The 12158-nt window shown below is 31.3% G+C and overlaps 1 protein-coding gene across 4 annotated transcripts in view; it reads left to right on the forward strand.

Annotated features, from left to right (window-relative positions):
* Positions 1–11757, forward strand: part of LOC134721251 (teashirt homolog 1-A-like) — a 53251-nt gene extending 41494 nt beyond the window's left edge. For 2 of the 4 annotated variants that reach the window (XM_063584087.1, XM_063584089.1), the window contains exon 2: positions 6831–11757. In XM_063584087.1, coding sequence (XP_063440157.1) covers positions 6831–9925 — 3095 coding nt within the window. In that variant the 3' untranslated portion in view covers positions 9926–11757. Of the gene's footprint in view, positions 1–2288; positions 2540–6165; positions 6222–6830 lie in introns of those variants that run through there. The other 2 variants (XM_063584088.1, XM_063584090.1) reach the window with 2 other exon arrangements.
* Positions 11758–12158: the final 401 nt, after the last annotated feature.

A 12158-nucleotide genomic window follows, 5' to 3' on the forward strand; every position in this document is an offset into this window, starting at 1 on the left:
ATTTCCGAGCTAGATGCAGAATGTATTCGTATGAGTTGTAATGAACATGTATTTAGAGGGCACAGTGTAGAAAAGTTCTTTTATTTATATTTCAATCGCTCTTCAACTGTCAATGACATCAACAACATAAGTCTTGCTCAAATTAGAAAAAAAACTTATGTAAATGTTCCATAACAGGAATATTTAAAACACATTAAAGTATAAGGTTCTAATTGCAGCTTGTTAGATATCTTGGACTGCAAGATGATCAACCAATTGTGATTATAATAGGATTGTTTGTATGGATAGACAGGTGTAATTTCTTATATTGTATAGCAAATTACCCCCTATTAAATTCCGAGGATTGTCAAATCCTCAATCACGATTTTTGATTTTTTTTTTCAATTATGATACCCGATGATTTCAAATGAAAGATTTATTTTGACATTAAAAGCAAAATAATAAAACAAATTATTATTGATGGGAGCTCATCCCTTCTTTTATGAGTTTTGATGGACTTGATTATATATTTATATGGTTTCAAGCTAATATCATTTATGACAATATTATATACTCCAAGGTCAATGAAATAATAGTAGGTATAAATAAGTTTTACATATTGCTTGACTGTAAGGCTTCACATTGTGTAATGAAATAGTTTGTAATATGAACAAAAAGAGATTTGGGGAATGAGATTTGTCAATGAGACAGCAACCAAACCACATAAAATGTCAAAATACATATATAGAGGTCAAAATTGTCAGTCTTTTACAGTAGACAATTGTTCATATAATATTTCAAGCTGAAAACCATCCAGAGTCTTGCAAGTTGCAAATAATCTTAGGAAACTAAGATTCTTCAGAAACACTATATGCTTGGTTTATCAGTAATCTGGGCCAGTGATAGCTTACTGTTCTTTATGAACCAAGTCTTCATGTGGAAGACCGTACTTTTGACCTATTATGGTTTACTTTTAAAAATTGCGACTAATGGATGGAGAGTTAAATGTCTCATTGGTGCTCATACCACATCTTCTTATATCTATTTGGATTGAGTGAAGCAATGTCCAACAGTCTTCCAAAAAAAAATTAAACACAAGACTGTATTATAAAGAGGGAATTTGTTTCTTAGACTAGCCTAATCTTTGTCCGCAATGGATGTCATTATGTAAGCTTAACATTGGCAGAAACAAATTCATCATTTAATTATTTTACAGTGCAAGACATGAAACAACCAATACAAACAAATGCAATGTTTACTCCAGTCTATAAGTATTGCACTAGAAACGATTATAGAGCATGTGAATTAATTGTGCATTCATCATTTACTTAAAAGATTACAATGACAAACGGCAAAATTTACCCAAAAAATTGGAATTTAGTGACTGCATTTAAGTCATTTATCTCATTTAGATTAGAAACAAGTAGTCTCTAAGTTATATCAAAATATCACAAGGATCAAAAGAGCTATGATTCGGCAGTATTGAGTCTTTGGAGGCCTCAGCAGGCCCGTAGCCAGGAATTTTCAATGGGGGTCAATACAATCATACTCAACTCGAAAACAATTAAAATTCAAACAGAACGTCGACTTTAGCAGTGATTATTTATTTTCAAGGGGGAGGGGAGGTGTACAACCCCCTTGATCCCCGACCAGCTAAGGGTGTGGAGGCATTCCATATTTTTTATGCCAAGGGCTTTTGGGGGAGGGGGTTGGCCTAAATGTCATCATTGCTGCATTCAAGCATTGGTTATATAGTTGTATTTTGTCCATTTCGCTGAACTATTAATCACTGAACATTATTTAAGTACCCCCATTAAACAGGAAATCTTGGTAGGTTAAAAGATTATAATTTCAATCAGCAAGTATTTTACAACTTTTAATTGACAAAATGATAAAAATAAATCTTATTTGCTAAAGTATTTACATTTAAAACAACATTAAAGTTTCTACTTAACACTACAATCTGAAAGTGAATTAAATTAATATGTTTGTAATGTACACAAGTGATAAATATCGAGCATACATAACATTAATATTTATTTTTATATTAAATTATGTCAAATTTGACTTTCTGATATACATATAGCTGTCCATCTTGTAACAGTTTGTTCTGCGATTTAATAATCCGCCCTCAGACATTTTTTTCTGGGGGGAAAATGGAAACAAGGAGATTTGCTAATAGCACAACAAACCAATATTAAATGACAAAATCCTATGACCTGCCCTACAGATACTTTAACTTTGACAGCTATCAAGGCAAAAATCAATATGTCGCTAATCACCCAATAAACTGGCCGATTTTTTTGTCAAACCAGTGAAAAACTGACAGGTAAATGTAGGGTCCGCATCTGGTTCCGAATTTATCAACCTCCTGACAGGTATTACGTTTTTGTCAAACAGACACACCTGAGCGGCCAGGTAAATATGGTCCCTCAGTTACAGCAGGTGAAATGTAACCATCAATCAGCGTTGACTACACAATAATTCTTCATTATGGAGTGTTAGTTTGAAACTGTGTGACTCTGGAATGTTGTCATTATGATCATAACAGAAGATAAAGGTAAGGATTATATCAAACCTTACGTAACTTTTTTAGCGAGAAAAAAACTTCAGGAAGGAATGTTTTATTTTCTTTTATATAACGGCTTTAAATCATCCTTATTTATTTTATTGTAATTTATTTTATTTAGTATTGACTAGAATGAAAGTTAGAATAAGGAAGATATGATATTTAAATTTTAAAGTTTTATAGTAGGAAATGAAATTCAACATTTTCTTTAAAGTTTGTTGTTTACATTTTTATTTTGAATACAATTGTGATTCTAAAGAAGAAGAAAAAACTATTTAAGATTTTGAAGGGTGGTAGTCAATTAGTTTAGAACACAAATACTGAAGGACAAGCAAACTTAAACTGCAAATGTCTAAATCAATTGTGTATTATAATTGTTCACTCAGAACCACTGTGTCTCCTAAAATGCCAAAAATAAAAAATAAAATAAAAAGACACTAATTGCATTAAGATAATGGTTGACATATGATGGGAGTAGTTATACCCCTTGAAAAGCTCACTCTGGGGTCCTGTGATGAAGAAATGTGATCAGGGATTGATTTCACTTTTTTCATCTCATTATTTCATACATACATGTATGTATGCATTCTTTCTATGAGGAAAATTAACTGTAGATGTCGTTTTTGAGAGAGGAGGGTTATAGTGACATCTGGGTAACTGTCTCTGGAATTGTACTACTGTAGAATATACTAAATTACATCACTAAAGAATGGTGTTCATTAAAAAATTACCACTATATTGTGTCTTTGGATTGAGTCTCCAACTCCTTGCACTGTATTATTCAGACCACTAGTAATATTTACCACCTCAACTAAAGAAGTACTTGTTAACTAGTAAGTTACTATTTTGAGGGTTGTCTGTGCCAGGGGTCCTTTGTTTAATCCTGGTTTGGTTCAGTGGTATAATGTAAAGACCCACCATATGGTTTGTGCTTGCTCCAAATCGGACTTTTTTCGTAATGCTGTTTCTTCTGTATTCCTATGCAATAGGGAGAAATGTCCCTGATGGTAACTTGTGTTAATATGTCTTGATTGAGTTATTAAGCCATTTCAATTGATATGTCTATCTATGTTGTGATGTTACACTATTGTTTCATAGTTTACCATGAAAGATTCAAATTTTTTTAAACATATAAAGTTAAAACCTCATATTTGGCTCATGCATGCAGAACCTTCTATTGCTTCAGCATCATGATTATTATGTTATAGCTACAGCAAGTTTCAAAATCTATACAACAGCTTTGAACTTTTGTCTGTCTGAAAATATTTTCTTTCCTGCTTTAAACCTCGAAGAGTACTATGAAGAATAAGTACATTCTTGTCCTACAGCATGTTAGTTAGCAGACTGATTAAGAAATAAATTTTAAACAAATGAGTAATTTTTTCAAGCTCGATGACTGCAAAATTTGCAGTTTTCTGAATCTGTTTTTTTTTTCGATTATGATATACAGCACCCTTCAACTATAGAAATTAATTTTTTTCAGGGTATTTTTTTCAGATTTATTGGACTATTATATATGATTTATTGGAGTGGTGAATTTCTTTTCATTTGAACACATAATACATTAAGTCTGGTGGAATTAAAGATGTATTCTGTCATTTTCCATCGATTTTTGATACGATTTATTTTCTATACAAATTTCATAAAAACACAACCTGACATACTAAATCAATATAAGTTAATATAGAAATATATATTCGCATGGATTTGTGCATAGAAACACCATAAAACTTCGAAAATTTCTATAAATCATTTGGTAAATGGAGGATAAAAGAATGGGGGTCTTCAGGTGGATATTTTATGTCTCCGTAATCACAATTGTTGTCAGACTGCATATGTAACGTACTTATAAAGCCATTAAATATACATCAAAGATAATAAGACTTTGTGTAATTGCTGTTTTGATATCATGGGTAGGTGGGGTTGTTTATGCATTCCTGAATAATCATTTTATAATTAAGAATCTGCACGAAACATGTGATGAGTGCAAGGGGGTTATATTTCGAAATTTAACTTCCTTGGTCAATGTAATCCATGTATATTAACTGTCCTTTGGCAATAAGTGTTATGCAAGTTTTCTGTAAACTTATCACAGAGTTCTCATTCTCAAAATAGTATTTCCCCGGATGGTCCTTGAATTAAATCTGCAGGTCCTCATTACTATTTCAATTGCAAAATACCAAAATTGTGTCTGTCCTTTGCCAAATTTTGCTGGTATGGACCTTCTTACCTCCCATTTTAGCAGATGAATAAGTCAGAAATAAATCACAAGCAAGACTACTTCACATTATTTACATGTAAGTGGAAAACATAAATTAAAACATCTTTAAGCTCTTCAGTCAACTTCTGCCAAAACCATTTTTAGCACTAAATTTTCCTTTTAAAACTTATTGACTTGTGGTATTTTACATAAAAGAAAACTATATGTTCCCATTCAAATGTATTGATCATCCCCCCCCCCTAAAAGGGGTTCCAATCCCAGAACACCCCCACCTCGGTTTGGATCTGCCTCTGGATAGTAATGTATCATTTATTTATTATTTCTTTAATATGCTTATAATTGAAGTGAAATATTACCTGCAAATTTAATGAATCCATAAAAAATGGTTGCTGTATTTGATAAATTAATATATATATATGCAGTGTATCTGAGTCCACAGGGCTTTACGGTAGAATTTGCATTTTATCATCAGTATCCATCAGAAAACAACCATGATTCATATTATGTTGTATTGTACAGGAGCAGTTAAGGTCTGCACGGCATTGCTGCATTGAAAAATATAAGTTAAATTAAATGCTCCCCCTCACAAATAATTTAAAAAAGATGGTCTTACTCCATGCATAATTATTTTATTTTGTTTAAAAGTTAATTTTTTTAGAAGAAGTGTGAAAGTGCAAAATTTTAGGTTTTTTTTATACAAGTATTGAAAAATCTGGGTAAAATAGCAAATATTCTTATAAGTACATTATTTGCAAAAGGATGTAGAAAAGAAATAAAACTGTTAGTCAAAAGAATCAACTTTGATCCATTGATTTTCTGAGATTATCTAGCTATGAAACATGGGAGATAACTCATATGAGGGAGATAACTCCAAAAGAAATTTTGTTCTAGTCAAGCTAGTATTTTTGTCAAATTTGAGTGTATATGTATCATGTTGCACAATGCTAGTCTTCATGGCTGTAACAACAGAGAGTATTGTCTCTGAAACCAAGAGGAATATTGCTTTTACAATCACACTGTATTAATTTTTGTATTAAATTTAAAACTTGAACAGAATATATCAAATTTTATTACTAATATTATTTGGCACAGAGATGACATATTTTATCATACTGAAATGTCACCTATCATTAAATCTTAGGCACTTTTACTGTAGTTTTATATACTACATTTTGACAGATTTATAGGCCAGCTTAAAATACCCGATATTGTGATGGATTAGGGTTGTTTTAATATTTTCCTAAATTTGAAACCCATCCTTGTTTTTATGGTCTCATCTCCAGTTTCAAGAAACACAATCATCAGACTGTCAAACTGTCATCTTGTAATAAATCTAGCGCAGATGACTTATTGCATCCGTCTATGACAATTCATATTATTACTTTATGTCATAAAGTGCATCCAGGTTCACATGTTTTTCGTGTGCTTAGGAATAAACAAAGTTGATTACAGGTGAACTGTCATGTGATAGTTACCTGAAAATTGCGGTGGAAATTAAAATCGGATATTATTTGTCAGCTTCATTACATTATCAAAAATTGAGAAAAAAATAAGAATGCTATACTTATAAATTGTTGGAAGTAATAAAACAATTAATCCAAAAATTTGAAGAAAATAACAAAATTAGAGGTGGTAAAATATATATTGGCACGCAAGTTAAGGTTAGAAGGAAATTCTTGCTATGATACAAAAATAAAGATAATTAAGGAGATGTGGTATGATGTCCAATGAAACAACTATATACCAGATCCAAATAAAGTGGATATGCGGCAAAAAAGATAGATAAAACATATAAAGCCATCTTAATAAAAGTGAGTTGGCAAGATTTGTTGCAACATGCAAGAATTTTCCATTTTCCATTATATGCTATAAATATTTAATAAAATAAACTGATTTAACAAAGCATTGTCAGTTTGGTTGAAACGATATGCTTGAAATTAAATGTAGAATTCGGGTGACATGCAGCTAAATCTAGTATTGAAACAGAGGTATACATTGTATTTCTCAGGCCTTTACATTTTTTTATCTTGTAAAATTAATTATTATATTTTTTTGTTACAGCTATTGGTGATGAGAAATCGTCAGAAAAAGAAGATAATGATGATAACCAGGACGAAAGTGATGGTGACGAAGACTGTGATACAGTAACCATGGATTCACAGGATGTGGATGAAGGGGAGATAACTGCTAATGGTCACAAGGAAGAGTCTGAAGTAGATGATGAAGAAGAGGGAAGTTTGAATACAAAGAATGGCGACTGTGATAAAAACATCATGGTAGACGAGGAAGAAACAAAACAAGAAGAAGAAAAAACTGAAATTATGGAGGAAAGTGAAAAAATATCAGACACTAAACATATTGTGGATAAGCAAGAATGTAGCAAAGAATCTAGTCGTTCAGAAACACCTCCATTAAAAAGACTAATGAGGCAGGACCCTTTGCCTCTCTTCATGAATAATCATCATCATTCACCTCCTAAAAAGATGTTTAAAGAGGAACATATTCACTCTTCAAAGTGGCAGGTGCCACTCATTCCTACTCCTGCCTTTTTGTCGAATGTTAAAAATGCTCCGATGCATCCACGGCAACATATGTTGAAATCAAAGCCTTATTCAAACAGACTCTTCCTTTCGCCTTCAGCTGTTTCCTCATTTCACTCAATGGGTTATCAACCCAATCTAAAAGTATATGACGACCAACCGTTAGACTTGTCGAAAAAAACAGGAAATGGAAAATCTTCATCATCATCTGCGTCATACTCACCAGGTTCTAGCAAACTCACATCAAGTCATACAGTGGAAAATATTCATTTGAAATCTCGTCATAAGTACAGTAATGGAATGTTTCCAGATTCTGTAAAATCTAGTCTACAAAGTTTACAACAAAAGTTTGGCGGCGACTATCACACAAGACAATTACAAAAACCTGTGAAAGGGTTGCATCCCTTGTCATATGAAATGTTTAACAAAACTTTTTGTGGAGATAATGTTTTGCTGAATTCCATATCCTCATTACCAAAAAAGAAAAGCCCTATTCCGCCATTTACAGAAACATCAGAGAAATCCTTGAGCGAAAAATCAGAATCGTCATTTAATAATCACAAAGACTTGAACTCTAACTTCAAAAAGCAGAATTCTAGCAATGATAATGAAGAAGATAAGTACACAAGGCATAAGTGTGTTTGTACTAAAACTTTTACTTCATTGTATGAATTAAGTTTACATATTCAAGAAACTGGACATCTCCCTGCTGGGGTGAAAAAGGCAAACTTAATGGAATATCCCAAACTTGTCCGGGGTCAAGATATGTGGTTGAATACAGAGTCTGAACAAACCAAACGAATTCTACGCTGTATGCAGTGTGGAGAATCATTTAAATCATTGCCTATGTTGACAGTTCATATGATGCAGACTCAGCATTATACAAAAATTGTAAGTTCTGAACACGGACGACGTACACATAAGTGTTCTGCTTATTGTGATCGCGATGTTGACCGTGAATGTGTATTCAAATGTAAAGTATGCAATAGTATGTTTGTTGACATGGAAGGACTAGCTAATCACATGATATTATCAGGACATCATAAACGAAACATACTCCGAACTCAAAATCACACTGCAGAATTAAATTTAAAACAAAACAATCGTCAATATTTACCTGTAAGTGAGGAAAGCACAGAGCGTGATACTCGTAAAAAATCTCTTTCTAGGTCATCACCGCCTCAGGACAGGTTATCGGCTAGTAGTCCTGAGAGTGATTTAATGGATGATAGCATGATCAGTTGTGAAAACTGCGGTGATAAAATAGAAACAAGTTTATTTGTAGAACACGTAAGAGCTTGTCTTCATCAAAGTATGGTTGATGCCTTTGAATCAAGAATTCAAAAGTTAAAATCAAAAGTTGACAATCTACAGTCAAAAAATGTAAAAGAAGAAAATAAAAACTTTGAAGTTGACCCAAATGAAACTAGTAATGGAAAAGATTCTGAGAAATTCAAGTCTAGAATTGTGAAACTTGAAAGTACGGAAAAGAAAGATTTGAAACATGATGAACACAGTGATATAAAACAAGAACTAATCAATCAAGATTCTATTTCAGATACTCCGGAAAAGCTAAACAATATCAAAACTGAACCCATAGAACTAAATGAAAACCAAAAATCCTCAGAAAAAAACCAAAATGATAAATCCGAAGACAGAAATCCACTAAAATCTGATAGTGTTAAAATGTTAGATATTTTAAATCCAGAGGACGAAGGGACAGATAGGGGAGGTAATTCAGCTCTCCAAGCCATGGAATCATTCATTCAAAAAAGTTTTAGTTCAAAATTTACCTACGGCAAAAACAAGTTTCAGGTTAATATGTTTGACAAGCAGGAGTCTTTAAGTCCTCTGTTGAAGTTTGAAAAATATAGGAAATATTTCCAACCGTCTTTAATGATGGAGAATACATCAAAGAAGCCAGAGGAATCAGAGATGAATGATAGCGAAGCCGACGATTCCACAAAAGATGAATTAGAAAAACTTGAAAAATTATGTGAAAATGTCAACAAAAGGCAGACAAGTCCTAAACAAAGTACGAAATTAGAAACTGCTGAACTCAAAGAAACAAAAGTTACAAATGAATCATTAAGTAGTAAATATTTAAATATTGATGAAGAGGAACAAAATGCTGAAAAGTCTTCATCAGCACTGGATTCGCTGAGTAGTTTTGTCTATGGACAAGCTTTAGACAGTGAACACCCTCTTGATAAATTACAGAAGCTCATAACAAAAACTGACATTCCCGGAATGAGTTCTTCAAGTCGGACTATTTTAAATGGGTCACCTGAAGTCTCCATTCCTCTAAATTTGTCTGTGAAAAGAGAAATTGACGAGGATGACCTTGTGGAGGATGGAATATCTGAAGGTAGTCATAGCGACAGTGGTAGTGATTCTGCTGTAGAGTACCATTGTGTAGCTTGCAGTAGACATTTTGCTTCAAAAGGAACATACCGTTATCATTTAAGTCGATGTCATTTATCAACCATTAAGAAATATGGTATAAAAGAGGCCTTTAACATGAGTCCTTATGTATATCTTCCTTTAGACCATACTGCCAAGTTTTCTAAGTATTTTAAAATGGCAGAAGAATTAGTTAAAAAAGAAAAATTGTAACATATATAAATTTATTTTGCTCTGTGCAATTTCTTAACGATAACTGTACTAATTTCGGTATATTATTTTTTTGAAATCTGATATTTTTTGCTATGAATTGCATAATGTTTGTCAGAAGACATGTTTGTTGCAAGGTGGTTTTGAGTTATTGGGCAAACCTTTACATAATTTAACATTGACATTTAAACACAGACTTTTTGGAAATGTTGGTTCTTTCCTATTTTAAGAAGCTGTCAAGAAAAAAAAGCATTGGTAATACACATATTTTGTAGAATTATTTTGGTTTAGTTTTAATGATTTATTTTAATCCAAATTCAGTCTGTAACAGATGACATACTTGATGTAACTTTTCTGGATTTAGAGTTTAAGGCTTTAGAACAAGTACTGGTACCAAAATTTGAACTTTCCAATGAAATTTCTATTACTTCAACTTTATTTTAATCGGTGAGTAAAATTCCCCCTTTTTCCACGCCTAAAATATAAAAGGGGAATTATGTTTACTGGTTAATGCATCTTTCCCAAAATAAGTTTAAGTTGTTCACTATCATTTAAAACTTGGTAGTCATATTCAACATGATGCAAGCTTTATATGTATGCCAGATCAGGGGTTTGACCTAGATTCCATGGTTCACAGAACATGGACATTTTATAGTAGGAGCAGGGCATGTTGTCCTATGGACTTATCATTGTTAATAGCTTATTTTCTTATTTTTGTACTTGAAGAGAAATCTCTATTTTGAGAACACTAAATATCATGGTTTTAATACTTTGCTTCTTTCAAAGTTTTTCAATGTATATAAAGTAGTTTCCCTTTTTGAATGAAATTACCAAAATTGGTGTCCTATGATTATTATTGAATCCATAGTAATAGTAAAAAGTCCTTATGTTTCAAAAAAATGTCAAGAGTTTCATCTTACTTTTACTCCCTTAAAAAGAAAACAAGTCTAATTTTATAAGAAAACATTACGAATAAATGTATATTTGATGGAAATTAGTACAGTTATAGTTTAGACCAAAGTATAATCTATGGCAGTCTGAGACAAGAATTTGTGTTGTATTATAGTTTGTATTGAATTAATATTGATTTGTGAGGGAGATAAGGGACCAAAGGATAAATTTCTTCTGATGGTCAGTAAAATTTACGATGTAACAAATCATGTCATAAACGTTGGGTGACAGTGATAAATTTACCACGCTATTTAAACGATTTTTCATTTTCAAATATTTGAACAATTGAAAAACAGGAAATTTGAAAAGTTTATTAAAAATTTCGGTAAACAAACAGGTATTAAATTTTACTATTGTATTTGTAAGTTATATTATATCGAGGTGTATAAATTAAATGGATATTATATATTAGATGAAAAATAATGATTAATGAAAGCAGCTGTTTATGAAATATTTTTTTATTTGTTTAAATCAACTTTATATAGAAAATGGGACAGATTTCATTTTATACTCCATAGCAAAGACCATTCTACATTATTCAAAGCAGTCATGATGTCTGTTTTAGATGGATTTAGTTACTGTTAAAAAAAAAAGATAGATAGCAGTTGAAATCAAAATTGCTCAAGCATTTTCTCTGTACATGTAGTAATTTTAATTTCAACTGTAGAATTTAAATAGCAATGACTGTTTGCAAATATTTTTTTTGTAATTATGGAATGACCTTCAGGGTTAAAATTTGTTTTTTTGTGGAGTTTGTTGCACAACTTTTTTTATTGTATTTAAAAAATGATGCTAGTTTTATATCAAGATTGAGAATTGTTAAACAATTAGAATTGTCAATCAAGTTAATTATTTTTCATAAAAATATTTTAGAGTACCAATGATTTAATGGTTACTGATTTAATTCATTATCATGTCCAGTGCCATAAATCTAAAATTAGAATTTAAAGAAATCCCTAATATCTATAAGAAATGAAATGATAGAAGATATTAATGTTTTCTTTGAATTTATCTATTTGAATATTTGTACATTTTACCATTCCACAATAGGGACTTGGTCCTTTAGAATCATTTTATTTCAGTTATTTATTAAATAAAACAAAGTCGAAAGAAAGAGGTTGTGTCTATTGTATACATATCAAAATGAATTGTTAGTACTAAGTGCTTTATTATATTATTGATTTCAGATCTAATCTGTCTAAATTGTTGTTATTTATTTCATTTGCTTTATTATACTGCTACTTTGTTGTAGAGTTATTTTTTCTATTATATATATTTGCTATTT

Source organism: Mytilus trossulus, chromosome 6 (genome assembly GCF_036588685.1).
Source record: "Mytilus trossulus isolate FHL-02 chromosome 6, PNRI_Mtr1.1.1.hap1, whole genome shotgun sequence".
Classification (NCBI taxonomy): domain Eukaryota; kingdom Metazoa; phylum Mollusca; class Bivalvia; order Mytilida; family Mytilidae; genus Mytilus; species Mytilus trossulus.